Source organism: Ambystoma mexicanum, chromosome 3q (assembly GCF_040938575.1).
Source record: "Ambystoma mexicanum isolate Mex_15411 chromosome 3q, UKY_AmexF1_1, whole genome shotgun sequence".
Taxonomy (NCBI): Eukaryota; Metazoa; Chordata; class Amphibia; order Caudata; family Ambystomatidae; genus Ambystoma; species Ambystoma mexicanum.
Genome location: NC_090926.1, coordinates 1,214,964,489 through 1,214,982,328, shown reverse-complemented (window position 1 = coordinate 1,214,982,328; position 17,840 = coordinate 1,214,964,489). Strand labels below are relative to the sequence as shown.

The following is a 17,840-nucleotide window of genomic DNA, read 5'->3' as shown; positions in this document are numbered from 1 at the left end:
ATGTGATTTGTTGCTGAGCGTCACAGTACAACTGGTAGGGTCTACTATACTTAAATTACTGAATGTATTCTGAAAGTAACCATTGGTTTTTACTACCCAAGAATAGGTGCGACTTACACGGAATGTGTATGAAAAGGTTTGTCTTCCCTAGAACTGTTCGGTGTTCCAAATAAGGTTTATGCTTTGGTCTGTGTACCTTCAAGCATAGTATTTTTATAAATTGTGATTACATATAATGTGTGATGGTACTCAATTACCCCTAGATTCATCTGGGCCTACCTGTATTGAAATAAAAGCATGTATTTTAACAATACATAGTGTTTTTGGACCATATGTATTTCAATTTCATATGTACTGATTCTACAGCCCTCTTACTCTTAAGAGAAGGCTGGCCACTATCTATGCTACCCTGAACTGAGGTGGTACAGCCTTACGAGTGGAGTCTTGTAGTACCTCAGTTGAATGGTTTTACTAAGCCCTTAGCTGGACTTCAGAAAAACAGTCCTAACAAAGACCACAAGCACTTGTTTCGTAAAGGGAGTGTGTTTTCAGGGAATATTTAATGACAGATTGCTGGGTTTAACAGGCGAGCACCTTTTATACTTTGCCAGCCTATTTATTGGAAGATAACTCCCTCAGGTTATTTGTGTTCATTACTCTGTTTTAGAAGTCCAATGCCATTTTGTCTTGTGCACCCTCTTCCAAGGAGAAGGTACATTTGTATATTTCACAGTGTATATTCATGGATGCCAGCTTTAGATTTACGATGGGGGCTAAAGTGCCTGTGCATGTTATTCTTGCAGCGGGTCATTTCTTTCCCTTTTCCGTGCTGCTTAAATGCAGTTAGTTGGGCCATGCGACTTATACAACAGTCACCAAGAGACCAGCCATAAAACAAGGGGCTTGTAGCACGCTTCATAACCAAAGAGTGTATTCCCTGACAAATAATTTAATCTCACTGCGCATTGCCTAAAAACATTGTGTTCTCAAAGCCAGACTCTGACAACAGTACAGCCTTGATACTCCTATACATATCCAAAGCATTCGACACAGTCAACCACGACATTCTCGTAACAAGGAATGAGAATAACAGACACCGCCCTACTATGGATCAAATCCTTCCTAACAGACAGAACGGAAACTGTATGGATGAAACCTTTCAAGTCCAACCCAAGAGATTCCACATGCTGAGTGCCACAAGGATCATCTTTCTCCCCGCTTTTATTCAACATCTACCTAGACCTATTAATCAAAATAATCAAAAAACACGGCCGACGACACAAATCTTCAAAATACAAGAAACCAGAGAAGAAAACATAACACTAGAGAACTGCCTTCGTGACATTCAACTGCATGAATTTGAACCACCTCAAAATTAACCCAGGCAAAACAGAGATAGTGATCGTCTGGGATAATGGGTGCCTTCAGCATTTAACATGGAATTGAGAAGGTTAGCATGCTGTCACGCTTATATGAATTGTGAAGATTACTAGGTGCATCACGTGGATGGAGTGGGGGATGTTGGCGTGTCCTGCACTTGGATGGAGTTCAAGGCGTTGACCCGGGACGCTTCCTGGGGGAATTATGGGGGTTGGTGGGTGGCGAACTTGGGCGGAATTGTGAATGTTGCCATGTTAAAATATCACTCACAAAAAAAAAAAATGAAACTCCTCTCTGCATACTGATCACACTAAAAAAAAACACAACCATCCCTTGCACAACAACCCGCACCGACTTCACAACACTGCAACACCACATAAGCTGTACCAACAGCACACGAGGACTGACAATCTGATACTCGCACCAATGATCAGCACCTGGTGTATATAGAGTTGAAGCTGCCAACAGAACACTACTCCTCACCTTCTCATTTACAGATCTGCAGGAGCGCCTGAGGACCAACTCCGTTGGTGACGGTGTGCGGTACAAATACCTTACATAATACCACTGTCAAAGGTAAAAATCAATTTGGGATTGATGTACGACTGAGTGATGGGTTGCAAGTGTTTTAAAAGGGTGCCAGTGCTCATCGGCCATGGCTAGTGGTCTGGTAGTGTTTGAAAATGGGACCGTGTGCACGGCCATAGGCAGTGGCCACGTGCAGGAAAAAAAAGAAATCTATGGAACAAAACCCTTGTCATTCAAGGAAAAAAATAAATAAAAACACTTAGTTGCATGGACATTAAGGTGAGAAATTAATACAAAACCCTGAAATTCAGCTACAGCCACCTTTAACGCCCCCTACAGCGCAGCCTATGACCACAATGAGGAAATCACTGATGGCATCACCAATAACCTGTTGTAGGAGAACACATCACAAATTGCATCACTGGTGACACCAACTACATTGTACATAACAGATTACATCAATAATGGCAGACATAACATGATTAATAAGTTAGCTCATAGAAAAAATGATTTTCATAATAATTTAGGCCATTGACTTGGCCATGATGAAGGCTGTGGTCACTGGCCATCACTGAACACCATAGCTAGTGGTCAGTTAGTGTTGCAAAAAAACAATGTGCATGGTTCAAATCCATGACTATCGGCCCGTCGGTTTTAAAATATACAGTGGGCACCGATGAAGGCTGTATCCAGTGGCCATAAAGGCCATAGTTGTGCCCATTAATATGTTAGAATATACAGTCGGCAGGGCCATGGCCACTGGCAAGTATTGTTTTGAAAACCATGGCTAGTGGCTGGTTAGTGTGGGCACGGCTGAAGGCCATAGATAGGGGCTGGCTAGTGGTGTATAATACAGTGGGCCTGTCTAAAGTCCATTGCTTATGCAACGTTAGTATTTTAAAATATACAGTGGCCATGGCCAAAAGATGTACAAACTGCTCATGGTCAAAGGCCATGGCTAGTGGGCCATTTATATGGGATACATTACTCACCGTAATTATATTTGATGCTTGTATCTGCTTAAATTCACATGCTGTGCATAGGCCAACATCTAGTGGAAGCTGCTGAGTATTACAAGTTGTTTTCGAAACTCGCAAAGGGACATCGAATAGGGAGTGCCAGTAATACTATCCCTTGTGACGTCCCCTGTACCCATGTTCCTCACGCAGGTAGGTCCCTCAGATTGTATTTTTCTGACATGAGGAGTAGCGCAAATATAGAATTATCCAAGCAGATACGAATGACAAGCTCACAAGTTTATGCGCCTTCTCTCAGATGGGAGGAAGGGCGAGCGCATGCAAATCTAAGCAGATACAAGCATCAGAATTACGACTACGGTGAGTAATGTATCCCTTCTGAGGCTTGTGGAATCTGCTTAGATCACATCCTGTGCATAGATTAGCGAGCAGTGGATGGTGGTAGTGTGATGCGAGAAGGTTCATGAGCGAATAAATGTCATAGAACCGATTGTCCCACTTGTGCATCTGTCTTGGAATGAGTATCAATGCAGTAGTGCCGAGTGGAGGTATGTACAGAGCTCCATGTAGCTGCTTTGCATATACTGTCTAAGTGGTCATTTCCAACGAAGGCCAGTGCGGCTCCTGTACCTCTTGTGGTGTGAGCTCTTGGAGCGTAAATGGCAGTGGTATATCTGATAGGGAACAGCACAGTTGGATACATCCGACTATCCACCTAGAGATGGGATTCTTAGAAATGCGGTCACCTTCTCTGCCTGGCGCTCCAGGGACAAATTGATGTTTTCATCAGCGGTCTGGTCTGGTCTACGTAGTAGAAGATCGCTCTCCTCGCATCTAGTGTGTGGAGTTTTACCTCAGCTGAGCTGTTGGGTTCTTGGGAGAAAGCTGGACGTCAAATTGACGGTTTACATGAAATTTGGGGATGAATTTCGGTAAGAACCTAGGGCGAGTACGTAAAACCAGCATGTCTTTGTGTACAACAAAGAAAGGATCCTGCGCTGACAAAGCTTGAATTTCACCGACCCTTCTTATGGCAGTGATGGCCACTAAGAAGCTAGTTTTATAAGTCAGGTGTTTGAGACTAACTTACGCATAGGCTCGAAAGGGGGTCCCCATGAGCTTAGCGAGTACCACATTTAGGTCCCACCCTGTTGGCGGGTTAGAAATCGGAAGGTGGAGTCTCTTTACCCCTTCCATAAATGCTTTGATGACTGGTACGTTCCACCATGAGACCTTATTGCGAGAGGTTGTGTAGGCCGACAAAGCCGCCTGGTGGACCTTTAGGGAGTTAACTACTAGCTCTGCATATAGCAAATGGAGCATATAAGTTAGAATGTGTGATGGAGTACATTCTATAGGGTTGATTTGTCTAGTCTGGCACCAAATTACGAATCTTCTCCATTTGTCAAAGTAACAGTGCCTAGAGTTTGGTTTTCTTGATTCTCTCAAGATATCCATGCATCCCTGTGGCAGGTTGAGATGTCCGAACTCTATGACCTCAGGAGCCATGCTGCCAAGTTCCTGGAGTGCGGCTGCGGGTGCAGGGTTAGTCCCTCGTGCTGGGTGAGTAGGTTGTAATTGCACAGGAGTTTGATGGGATCGCACATCGCCAGTTTGCACAGATGTGGAAACCACAGTTGTCTTGCCCACATAGGAGCAACTAGGATAAGTGTCATTGGTTCCTTGTTCACCATCTTCCTCAGAGGGGTTGGTGGAAAAACATAGGCAAATATCCCCGACCAGTCCATCCATAGGGCGTTCCCCTTGGAGCCTGGCTCGGGGAACCTGAATGCAAAGTCTGGGCATTGACAGTTTTCGCTTGTGGCGAATAGGTCTATTGTAGGTAAACCCCACAGGAGAGAAGAGGTATACAATGTCTTCGTGTAGTCGCCTTTTGTGTTCCTCTGGAAGGGGATCTCTGCTCAGAGAGTCTGCTAGCGAATTCAGTTCCCGTGGAACGTGTTGGGCTGACAGGTCAATCTTAGTTGGAGTGCCCATTTCCAAATTTGTTGGCCAAGCCTGGACAGCTTTCAGAACAAGTGCGCCCTGTTTGTTTATGTAAACCATCACAGTTGTGCTGTCTGTAAGGACCTGCACTGACTGGTTCGATAAGAGGGGTTTGAATGCCCAAAGCGCTCTGAATACTGCTAGAAGTTCCAGCAGATTTATGTGGTTCTGAGCAACCTTGCAAGACCAGAGACCCTGAGCTGTGCGGCGAGGGTAGGGAGCTCCCCACCCTTTTAAGGAGGCATCTGTTATGATGACGGCCTAAGCCTCAGACGCAGAAGGGGTTTCCTTTCGTTAGATTCTCGTCCACCAGCGAAGATTCTGTACTAGTGTAGGCAAAACGACCACTAGATCATCCCAGTGACCACTTACCCGAGACCACTGTTTCACCAACCACTCCTGCACGGCTCGCATGCGCGCTTGGGGTACCAGGTAAATGCAAGACGCCATCATGCCTAGCAAACTCCTTGCTTTGCGCACCCTTATTTGGCGACCGGCTTGATATTGAGGAATTTGCAGCAACAAATTTCGAATTCTCTCCTCTGACGGAAAGGCCAACCCCTCTTAGGACAGCTCCTAGGAACTGTTTGGAGGTGCTTGACACAAAGCTTGACTTTCTCGATGGAGAAGCCCAATTGAAAGAGGAGGTTGATGGTTCTTTGGATGTTTTGTCTGCAAACTGGGGGGAGGGGTGGGGAGAGGTTGGTGACTCCCCTGTAATGAGCAAGTCGTCCATATAAGGGTACACTGGATTGCCTCCCTGCTTAAGTGCACGGCCACCACCGGCAGTAGCTTGGTGAATACACTTGGAGCCAAGGCTATTTCGAAGGGCAGCACCTTGAATTGGTAGTGCTGGTTCGCTAACTCGAAACGCAAGAATTTTGTGGGCGCTGGGAACATTATATTAAAAATAGGCATCTTTCATATCCAGTGTTGCCATGTAATCCTTTTTTAGTAGGGCGATTACCTCTTGTAGCGTAGTCATGCAGAACTTTTGTGAATCGACATACTTGTTTGCAGGGCGCAAATCTAATACTGGGCCATTGTGAGCTCTTTCTTTGGCACAAGGAAGTAGGTTGAATAAATACCCCCGTTTACCTGATTTGCCGGGAAGACCTCTATGGTGTCCTTGGTTAGAGTTGCGATCTCCTCGAGGAGGATTTTCTGATGTTCCTGCGAGTGTACTGACGTGGAGGATGGTCGTGGGGGTCCTCTAGTAACTCGATGCAGTAGCCTCTGGACACTGGACAGCACCCATCTGTCCGAGGTGAGCCCGTCCCATGCGTGGGTGAAGTTGATAAGGCACCCCCCCTAGGTAAGTACAACTTTCAAGCAAGTTAGGCGTTTAAAAGTATTCCCATAGGAAATTAATGGTTAAGAATTAAGTCAGGCAAGTACAGGTTTTACAGAACACATGCAGCTAAAGCAACCCACTCCATGGAAGACGGGAGGACACTCCCAAGAGCAGTTACAGGAGTTCAAGACCCTGGAGTCAGCGGGATGGAAGAGCAAGAGGCAACCAAAGTAAGTTAATGCAATACACAGTGAGGGGTGTGGCCTGCAAAACTCACTACTCCCCGATCCCTGATCCAGTCACACCGAAACCAAAACAGTGAAAATAAAATTGTCAAAACCCAAGGACAATTACTCAGTGCCTTCACTGTGGATTCCGATCAGAAAAAAATATGTCTGTAGAAGGGATCTTGCACCCAGAGGCTTGAACGCTTAGCCACAGACAACCCAACTTCTCGTTGGGAGGGTGTTGAGGACAGGTGTTGTGGTTTTTGTACAACCCTCTGGTGACTTATACAACCACTAGCCTTGAGGTGGCACAGAGCACCCAAAAGATTTTTTATAAAATGCCAAAAACATTAACAGGAGGCTGATACCAAGGTACTATTAGTCCACACACTTATCCAAAGAAAATAACCAAATAGACCGAACAGTAACAAATACCTCCATGTGTAACAGAAATTGTCAATTATAGGTCCGCCATCTAGTGAATGGCACATTACATATAGAGATAATGGGTGGGAAGAGAGGGGAACCAGACATTAAGAGCAGGACATTGACGCCTGCAAGATCAGAAGGGCTAGTTTGGGGCAATTGCCTTTTTGGCAAACAGTTGGCCGCAGAAATTCACCATCGCAGTAGGTTTCCTTAAATATATGATCCTCCACAGCATTAATGAAAATATTGGTTAGGATGACCTTATACTGGAAAGGAAGCTGTAATTTAACTGAACACTCCATTCACACAGATTGCGGTGTCACACTTGTCATACTGGTGCATCACTTATTAATGAAGGCGCGTAGTGGTTCCTTACCGTTGCTTGTGCTGCTATCAGGGCAGCTAACATACTGCGTCCTGGGGGCCCAGGGGCGCAAAATGAAACTCTTAGGTTATTCCCGCCAAGCTTGAAACCATCCATTTGCTCCTGGACCGCCTCAGACAAGGATGTAGAATCATACTCCAGGATGGCAAACCCTTTGAACTGACCGTCCTGACCATAAGCCAGCTGGAGAAAAAAAAATAAGAAAATAGTTAGCAAATATAGACCACATGAAACAATTCAGCACAGCACGGTACACAATACCAGCTCTGGGATATTTTAAGACACTAGCCAAGAAAACAAGTCACCACCCTAAAGCCTAACTGATCTTACTTCGGTTATTTAACTGACAAATCTGCATGGTAATGGGCCACCAAACATATTGCAGTACAGTTAACACTTTCAGGTGCTGCAAAACAACGGTTCAACAATCAGCACCTGGTACCTGCAGCATACAATGGATGTTAGGACAGTTTTTCTAAAGTTCAACTAAGAGCTTCATAAAACTATACATCCAAGGCAGTACATAAACTTCACTCTTAGTATAAGGCTGTACCACCTGAGAATGTTAGTAGCATGGCCAGAGCAGCCAGGCTTATCTTAAGAGGGAGAGAGGGCTGTAGCTTGGTACACAGAAATGACAGGATACATATGCTCCAATGAAAAACTGAAACCATGTACTGTAGGCAATGGGTTTATTTAACCCTTTAAGTGCCATGGGTATTTCTCACCAGTGCCAGGGCATTTTTGTGATTTTGGTATGTGGCCATTCAATGGCTTGTAACTTTTTTGTTACATGAGATATCTCGGCCAAATTTGGCTCTTTTTTTCCCTTTTTTGCTGTAGGGGGGGGTGAGAGAAAAATAACCAAAAAGGGGAAATGTTTGGGTTTTTTCAAAAAATGCCAATAAACTGATGTACAAAGTAGCCTGTGGTTTTTTCCTTGTAAGAGCTAGGAACGAATGGTTTGCTGTGCTGAATTCCCCAATTTCCTGGCTTTCAAGAACAGGTTGAGTGAAACAGAAAAAAAATATTTTGATGTGGTTATCAACCGTTTTGTGAGGTAGGCGATTTTGGCCATTTTTGCCAATTGGACATGCATGGAAGTAATGGAAGAAAAGGGTAGGAAAGCCGATTTGGAGGACGAAAAAGCATACATTTCTGAAAAGTAGACAAAATTCCAAGTTTAGGAAGGGGTGATTAGCGCAGGTCAGGCAACAACTAGGTAGGGGAAACTGCCATAGATTGGGGGAAAAGCGGGAAAATGACAAAAAAAAAAAAGGTACGTGTTGGACATGGTTGGCTTGGTACGGCAACGGCTTCTCTGAATTTTGAGAAAAGCAATGCTCTGCTACATTCCCGACTCTTGCAGTTAGGAGAGCATACATTTTTTGTACTGTTTTACAAAACAAGCAATATCACAAGCCAAACACTGAGCCATGGTGCTCAGGAGTTTCACGCTCACGGCCTGAACAGACGCACTTAGCATGTGTAACTCGGGAAAACCAATGTGGTGAGGAACGGCAAGCATACATTTTTTGACAAAGCACAGGCAGACCTTTTCAAGGGTAAGTGACTTGTGCAGGTTACAAAAGTGTATGGTGCCTAAAGCAGCGACTAAATGGAGGTCACATTTGGGAAATGAAAGGGTTTTGTGATAAAGGGCACCAGCAAATGGGTCAAAACGTTATGAAAACCACACAAACACCACATGGCCTACCATCCCGCGTTCCCACAGGTGTCCCGAGGAAATCTGTACCTCATGTGTAGGTGCACCTACCAAGGTGCCTAAAAACACAAGTAACCCCAAGTCGGTTTTCAGACCGGAATTTCAGACGCTCTGCCGACCGGCACAACATACAGATATGGGCCTCGGGTGTCCAAGCCACCAAGGAAACCAGGCAACCCCATGCATTTCCGAAAAGAGAACACTGGTGGGAATCCGCAGAGGTATGATTTGCGCACATCGCCCCAGAATTTATTACCCAGACACCCCCGCAAAGTCCAAAATGTGGAGGAAAAAAAACCCATTTTCCGCACATTTTCGCTCGGCTCATCCATCGAAACACGCCCCAACACCACATGGCCTACAGTCCCGCGTTCCCACAGGTGTCCCGATGAAAACGGTACCTCACATGTGTGGGTGCACCTACCAGGTTCCAGAAAAGGTAAAGGGTAACCCACTGGTAACCCCAAGCCTTTCACCACTGCCCCAGTTTTTATTAGCCACAATCCCCGACAAAGTGCGATATTTGGCGGGGAAAACACAATGTTCACTTTGTCTGGGGTTCTGGGTAATAAATTCTGGGCCGCTTCGCGCAAGTCAAACCTCTGTACATTCTCACAGGTGTCCTCTTTTGGGAAGTGCATGGGGTTCCCTGTTTTCCTTGCTGGCTTCGACACCCTAGGCCGCAATCTGTAGGTTGCCCACATGAACAAATTGTGCTGTGGCGAAAGACTTAGGGTTACCAGCAGGTTACCCTTTTCCTTTTGCGCCCCTGGTAGGTGCACCCACACGTGAGGTACCTTTTTCGTCAGGACACCTATTATTAACACAATAAGAGGCCCTCATGCCGCTCTGCCGCCTTGCAAAAAGATATTTACATTAAAGAAGAACACAAAAAGAAACTGAAAGAGGACTGTGGTTATTTCTTTGAAAATAATGAATGAAAAAAAGACATCCAGAGAGAAGGCAGGTCAACCAGGAAATGTTGGAGGTTTTCCTAACATTGGATCCAGTAGAAGATGAGCAGGAGCTGTGGGTGCAAGGAAGATTCCGGTCTGGTCCAGGAGCTTAGTGCATCCCTCTTCGACACTCTACCAGACAGAGGAAAGTCGGTTCCAGCGACAGTCATCACACACAGGTGACAGCAGGAGACTCCAGTCACGATCGAAGGCCATCTCCCAGGACAGGATCCCTTGATGCTGGGAAGCGGAAACATGGCAGGAAAGGGACTCTTAGAACAAGCTGGCGACCACCGCCATTCCAGACGGAAACGCAGAAAAGCAATGCTTCTGTCGAGACATCCCACTGGAGAGCTGGTCAGTCCACCAAGTGGTCCAGGGACAATTCTGAGGGCTCAGGACTGCTGGAACTCCAGGAGTCAAGACCGGTTGGTCCCACCAGTCAATAGTCGAAGCACTGTAGGGGGCCTTCTCACAGACAGTCCAGCAGGGCTTCACTGAGCCAAATGTAGGAAAGATGGCCAGGCCTCTTCGAGAGTAGTCCACGGATCTTCAGTCATACGCTCTGCTACATAGGATACTTGGCTCTAACGCCAATTTGCTGGAATGGCTGCAGGAGTCTCTTATCACAAATCGAGGCTAGTGGCAATTTCCAGCGCACCAATGGTACGGATCTGCACTACTCTCACAGCCAGCAGTGGTCTTAATCAGGGCCCACTGTGGGTTTTACTGACTGTTGATCTCCACGGTTCTAATATTTTATTGTTCTTCACGGTTTGTGGCACTGCATTGCCTGCGTTCTTCACTTCTAGGTTCCATATTGTGCTCAGTTTACCTTTTGGTTCTGTATTGCATCTGCATCATTTACTTCTAGGTTCCCTGTTGTGCTCTGCTGTTGGATCTATATTGCATCTGATTTGTAGGTATGTTCTTGTTCTTTGTTGTGCTCCCCCCCCATCCTTTCCTTTCCCTCTTGTGACTACCTTCCATCTATCATCCCACCCCCTGCGTGTCAGTTCCTGCTCGGTCTCCCGCGCCACCCTCTTCCTGCCCGCACCACCTAAGGTGCTCGGTCTCACCTATCTTCTATAACTGCTTTTTTATTGACTATCCGATCCCTCTCACAAGATCTAGCAGGCAGAAGCTCAAAAGGGACATCCTGGTCTCCAACCCAGGCCTCCCTATTGCAGATCCATACACCAGTGCTTCCTCCAGACAGAACCTTACTTTGTCATTTACTTCTCGCAGCCTATGGGCCTCCATATGAACCACTCTTGCAGTGATCCTCGTGATCCTCCCCCCACCTCTTCCCTCCCTCCTCAATGTTTCTAGACCAGTCCAATCTATGAAAGTCTCAAAAGCAGGTTCTCGTCTGCTCATCCAGAACCATCAAGGACCACATTGACACCCTTGTTCCAGCCTTGGCCGATTTCTGCTATTAACCCTTTGCCACTCCTCTCCCCCTCAAGCACTCCCTTGTGCATCCCTTTCTAAAGAAACCCCCCCAGCCAATCCTTCCTCCCCAGTTATTGCCCAATCTCCATCACTCCTTTCCTGTGCAAACTCCGGGAGAAGCTCGTCATCTCCCAACTTTATCTGCATACTGAATCTGTTGTCTCCATGACCACTATTCTGGCTTCAGAGCTACCAGAAGCATGGAAACTGCTCTGGCCACCCATGAAGACCTGCTCTCAAATCTTGAGTCCAATCTCCCTTCGGCCCTCATGCTTTGGATTCTCCTCGTCTATCCTCTGCTTTGGATACAGTCAACCATGCCATTCTGCTCGATCGCCTCCGTGACAACCTGGGTATCACCAATCAGGCCCTGGCCTGGTTGACTGCTTTTCTCACCGACTCTCAGGTCCAACTGGGGTATTTCCTCTCTATCCCCCTCTACTTGTGGTGTTCCCAAGGGGTCCAACCTCTCCCTGTCTTTTCAACCACTACTTGGCACCTCTTACCCACTGAATCGCTACTTTAACAATGTTCAGTGTATGCGGAGGACACCCAGCTCTCTTTCAGGATCCCATCAGCCACCTCTTCTATCATACCAGACTGTCTGGCCACAATTCAAACTCTTCATTGGAACACTTGCTCCCTACTTACCTCTCTGGCCACCCACTCTGGGGACTCTTCCTGCTCCTTCCTGTGAGGCTAAGAACCTTGGTGTCATCTTCAACTCCACCCTCGCTTTCTCTGCTCACATCTCTGACGTCTCTAAGAAGTCAAACTATCAGCTGCACCTCTTCAGGAGGTATTCGTCCTTTCCTCACTTTCCCCCAGAAGCTCACCATCTCCAGAGCTCTGGTCCTCTCTAGGCTAGACTACTACAACAGCTTCCCTGCCTCTACTCTTCGACCTTTACAGCTTATCCAGAACAGGACTGCGAAACTTGTCCGAGGCCTCAAGCCAGGGATCACATCCCTTCTCCTCCCAGTGGCTGCAAGGATCAAGTTCAAGACCCTCTGCATCGTCCACAAGACTTTCTGGGGCCGAGAACCATTCCACCACTGTCTCTTCCTAAATATCTTCCTGTTCAAGCTCTTAGCTCATCCACCTTCAACTCTGAGGGTCAGAGGATTCTCCAAGCAGAGTTTGGGGCAGATCTCAGCTGGGGCTTCCCTCTGGAACTGCCTCGCTGCCACTCTCAAACTTTAGCAGAACCAACCATGTTCCGGAAGCAACTCTGCTTTCTCTTCCCCTCCGCAGACGCAACCGACTGCTCCGATCACTGGTCACCTGGATACCCTCTGAAATCTGGCCCAGGCTCCTGCATGTCCAGCTGCCCTCGCACTGTCTCTGAGCTCCCCCTGCATGTAAGCGCCTATACCTGCAATCCCTTCTCCTTGCACTTATGAGCCATTCGCTGGCTGCACTTATTGAGTTACCTGGCACTTCGCCTTCCCTCTTCCGTGCACTAGCAATCTGAATGTCACAAGGCCTAGTAAAATAGTTTGGTCTTCCCTAGTTTCCCCATCCTTGTCTTGTCGCACCTAGAAACACTTGTCTACAGGCGTGTTACAAACGCCATATCACACACCAGACTGGCACCATGGATGTGGCCTGGGACCAGACAGTCCCACCAACTTCCTGGGTCCAGGTATACATGGCATGCACTAGCCCACGAAAACAGAAGTTCTCCTGGGCAAATCCACGACCATATAAGGGATTTCCTGACCTGCGGAGGCAGGAAGGCTGCCAAGGAACAATGTGGTCACGGTCCACATCAGGCTAAAGGTTGTTCCAGCGGAGGTAGAGAAGGACACAATGTAATGATTGCTAATTTACAGGCTAATTCCAAGATGGCGTGCTTTGTGCCAAGTGGTTGAAACATGTAAAAAAGCCATACAGCCCTCCAAATGGTATTTTCCAATAAAGAGACAACACAGAGTGGATTGTGGTATGCCAAATGCAAGGTAACCCAGCTTTAAAACTGGGGGAAAAGAAAAAAAGATTAACAGCCAAGCTCCCACTCAAGAGTTCTCCACAGGAAACAGCAATTTTTATTTACATTTTGATGTCACAGTTAAGGCTCCCTCTACTAAGCTACATCTAATTCTTATGTTCAAAAATAATGATTGGACAATCCTTTACCCAAGATCCCACCCATAAACCATCCCATAACAATGTGCTTCACCATCATGCTTTAATCAAGGCTTGATCAAGGCCAGGCCGGGTGCCCGGTCTGCCCTTGATCCTGGAGCAGACCTCACTCCCCGGAGCCATCAGCTCCCTGCAGCAGTTTCGCCATCAGCCCCCACCCCAGTCCGAGGCCCCCGGAGCCACCATGCCTGCTGTAGGGGATCCACCCCCAACCACGCTAAGGACGACCTCAAAGACATCCTCCAAGAGATTAAGGCGATCCGCACAGATATACAAGCCTCCATTGTAGAACTCAAGGGGAGAGTGGAAACCCTGGAAGACAAAATGGAGGGAATGGAAAACAATCATCTCCAGGAGGACCTCCTAGATATGAAGTATGAGGCCAGGTTAACAGACCTGGAAATGAGAGGAGAACACGATTCTCAAGATGGACGATTTAGAGAACAGGGAACGTTGAAACAACCTGCACATTATGGGGGTGTCCCAGGAAAGAGGGGAGACACCTGCGGACGGGGGGAGAAAAGTTCAGGGCCTGATTAATCAACTCTTCGCACTGGAGGGGGGCAAAGAGGTCCAACTAGAAAGGGCGCACCGAGGTGGAGAGGCGCCGGAGGTGGCCCAAGGTCCATCGTGGTGAGGTTTCTCCGCTACAGGGAGAAAATGGAAGTTTTGGAGAAGGCAAAAAGGCTGGGGAGCTTCGTCTTTGAAGGTGTCACCATTAAGATATACCAAGATCTATCGGCTCTTACGCTCACACGCAGGAGAGAATGCCGCCCACTCACAGTGGCTAACAAGCCAGGACATGAGATACAGATGCTCCTTCCCATTCGCCCTATCCTTCGAACGAGCGGGGGTGGACTACAGAGTGATTAGCGGTAAGGAGGCTACACAAGTCCTACAGGTGCTTAAGGGAGACCCTCCGTAGGGGCGAGAAGGAGCAGGAACATAGCCTAGAACAGAAACTGATAGGGGACTGGTTGGTCCCTGGTCGACAAAGAACAAAACAAAGCGCAGGAGAAAATTTAAAAAGCCCAACACCCCTCCGCCGGAAGCGGGAGGTGACTGATGGAACGAGAACGAGTGGCTGGGACGCATCAGGCTGGGACGCATCAGGACTCCAGCGATGCAACCCCAGCCGGGGACATGATTTTCGACTAGGAGAACTGCGGTGCACAATCATGCTTTTGCCCTGGCGGCTTGCCTGTTGGCAGGCGTCACAAACAAAAGAAAGACCTAGATTTGGCTAGAGAGAAGAGACAGGAACTCAGGGATCTAGAATTGGGCAAAATAGTAGCCGGCCTCCAACACCTGTGCCAGAGGTACTACGAAAAAGGGGATAAGGCAGATGCCATGTTGGCGGCCAAACTCCAAGGCCAGAGACAGGACAGGTGGGTCCAACGAATTGGGAACAATGCGGAGGAGAAGAGTACAGACGGAAGGCATAGCAGAGAAATGTGCTAGTTTCTATGAGACCCTATATGGGAGAGAGGGAGGCGCGGGAGGTATACCTCGAGGGGGTCTCTCTCCCGACCCTGGGAACACTGGAGTCCGCAGCTCTCGATGCCCCCATAACAGAGGAGGTGCTGAAAGCCATTTCGGGCCTGAAGGTGGGAAGGGCCCCGGGGAAGATGGATTTACCGCAGGCTTCTATAAGACCTTCTCGGGCCTACTGGCGGGCTTCCTAGCGGGCCTATTCTCGAACATAATGAAGACAGGGAAGGCACCCCCGTCATTCGGTAAAGCACTGATCACAGTGATTCCGAAGGAAGGGAAGAACCCAGCGGACTGCCGCTCTTATAGACTCATCTCCCTCCTCAACGTGGACACAAAGCTATTCACGAGGATTATAGCAACGAGGCTGGACGCCCATATGCCGAACCGGATCCACTCGGATCAGGTGGGGTTTATACAGGAGGTGCAGGGGGCGGATACCCTGCATAAAACTCTACACCTCATGCGGATCGCAGACCCGATGGGCGAGAACCCAGTCTTAGTGTCCATCGATGCCGAGAAGGCGTTTGATCGGGTCGACTGGGAGTTCCTACATGGGGTCCTAGAAGAGTTGGGGTTTGGAATGAGGATCAGACAAGCCATCAAAGCCCTATATGTGTCACCATCTGCCAGAGTCACAGTCAATGGTCGCCTGTCACGTACTTTCGGCCTCCAGAGAGGGACGAGGCAGGGCTGCCCCCTCTCCCCCCCCCCCCTTCTCTTCGCCATGCAGATCCTTGCAGAGTACCTCAGGGGTTCCCCTATGGTGCGGGGCATAGTGGTGGGAGACCGCACCTTTAGTATTAGTATTTATTATGTGCACCGGACCCGAGAGTATAAGGGCACAAAGGCATAAGAAAACGTACAGCTTGGTGCAAGTTACAATTTACATAGTTTTAGTAATGAGCAAGGATTAAGCAGTATGACAGTATAAATTAGCAAAATAGGAGTAACAATTGAGCAAGTTCAGCAGTATATACATCCAAAACAGATTTGTGCATTCATTTATCATTTGATAATATTAACCAGCTGATCACGTTATGCCTGAATTTGGAAAAGGATTGTTCCATTCTCAGTGGCGTAGGTAGCTTGTTCCATAGTTGGGCTGCTTCGACAGGGAAACTGGAGCCTCCAATAGTGGAGAGTTTGAATCGCGGTACCTGGAGGCGATTAATATTAGCTAGTCTGGTTATTCTGGAAGATGCTGTTCTAGAGCATCTGTTTGCTAGGTATTGTGGTGCTTTGTTATTTAGACTTTTGTATGCCTGTATTAAACTCTGCCTGTACGCAGACGACATCCTGCTACACCTGAGGGAACCCACAGGCTGAGTCCCTGCGGCCCTTCAGATAATCAACCAGTTTGGTCGTTTCTCAGGCTTTAAGGTTAATACAGGCAAGTCGATGATCTTCCCATTTGCTTCAGACGCCGATAGGTGCATAGCTGAACTGCCCCCTCTGGGCCTCCAGGTCTGCGTGGGTGGGATGAAATACCTGGGGATCAACATCGTAAGACCTAATGAAGACCTGACCCAGGTAAACTACCCCCCCCCCCCTGTTTGAGAAGTTGTTCAGGGAAATGGAGGGTTGGGTAAGGGGCAAATCTCATGGATGGGTAGAATAAATGCTGTAAAGCCGAACCTGCTCCCTCGAGTGCTCTACCTCTTCCAGATGCTCCCGCTGGAGGCCCCTGAGGCATACCTCGGAGAAGCCAGGAGGTGCATAGTGAGGTTTATATGGCAAGGCCAGAAACCCAGAATAAGTTATGAGACCCTCGCCCTTCCCAAAGAAAGAGGTGTTGTTGCACTCCCAGACCTCGATACATCATAGGGCCGCCCAGCTCAGAGTTCTTGCCCCCCACCTTAGAGAAGACCCCAACAAACAGTGGGTCTACATTGAGAACTCCCTCATAAGCCCAGTTACCGTAGGTGAATGGTTGTGGGTCCCACTAAAAAACTCCTGGGAAGGATTAGGGACCACCCGATTATGGGAACTATGTGGAAGGCACTAGCAGGGAAGGGACACAAGGAAAGAGTCACAACATGGCCCTCCCCACTCAGTCACATATGGTCCACACCAGTTCCGGAAGAGATCCCAGGACATTAGCATTACCAGTCCTGGTTTGAAGCGGGGCTCTGCAGGGTTGGCCAACTGGTGAGGGTGGACTCCTTCATACCTATCCAGGAACTAGAGGAGGCTTTAGGTATCGGCAGACTTTCGCCACTTCTATACCTCAGCAGACTTAAGGGAATCCTAATGAAACCAAAACTGAAGGAACGCATACAGAGGAAACTCACCCCGGTGGAAAAAATATTGGACTCCCACACGGAAATGAAGGGCCCCATCTCCCTCATGTACACTGCTCTTTTGACCTCCCCCCCCCCCCCCCGTGAGGGAAGCACCAGGAACCTCAGGAGAAAATGGGAAAGGGACCTAGGCTGCACCATTGGGGATGGTCATTGGGGGAAACTCTGCACTAGGGCCTTCAAGACATCGATTACATGCCAATACAAGTCCCATGCTGTCAAGCTCCTCCACAGGTGGCAGTATGACCCCGATCTCTCTTTCTAGGATGCTCCCAGACATAGTCCCAATGTGTTGGCATGGATGCGTGGCGAAAGCCGACTACTGGCACATGTGGTGGACGTGCCACAAGGTCCAGACCTACTGGTCAGAGGCGCTTAGTTGGAATAGGGAGGCGGGGGAGGGGGGGGTTGACTACAGTTTGGACCCCATACTGGTGATTTTCAGCCTGCAACACAGATGAGCACTGGGAAAAGTTACCAGACGTGACACACTCGCTATTGCTAGTGGCCAGAGCGGCTCGAGCCAGGGCCTGG

General features: G+C 48.0%; 1 protein-coding gene across 3 annotated transcripts in view; it reads right to left on the bottom strand.

Moving 5' to 3' along the window:
* Positions 1–17,840, bottom strand: part of RAVER1 (ribonucleoprotein, PTB binding 1) — a 402,256-nt gene that overhangs the window by 317,935 nt on the left and 66,481 nt on the right. For all 3 annotated transcript variants that reach the window (XM_069604092.1, XM_069604093.1, XM_069604091.1), the window contains exon 4: positions 7,219–7,410. In XM_069604092.1, the coding sequence (XP_069460193.1) occupies positions 7,219–7,410 (192 nt within the window). The remainder of the gene's footprint in view (positions 1–7,218; positions 7,411–17,840) is intronic.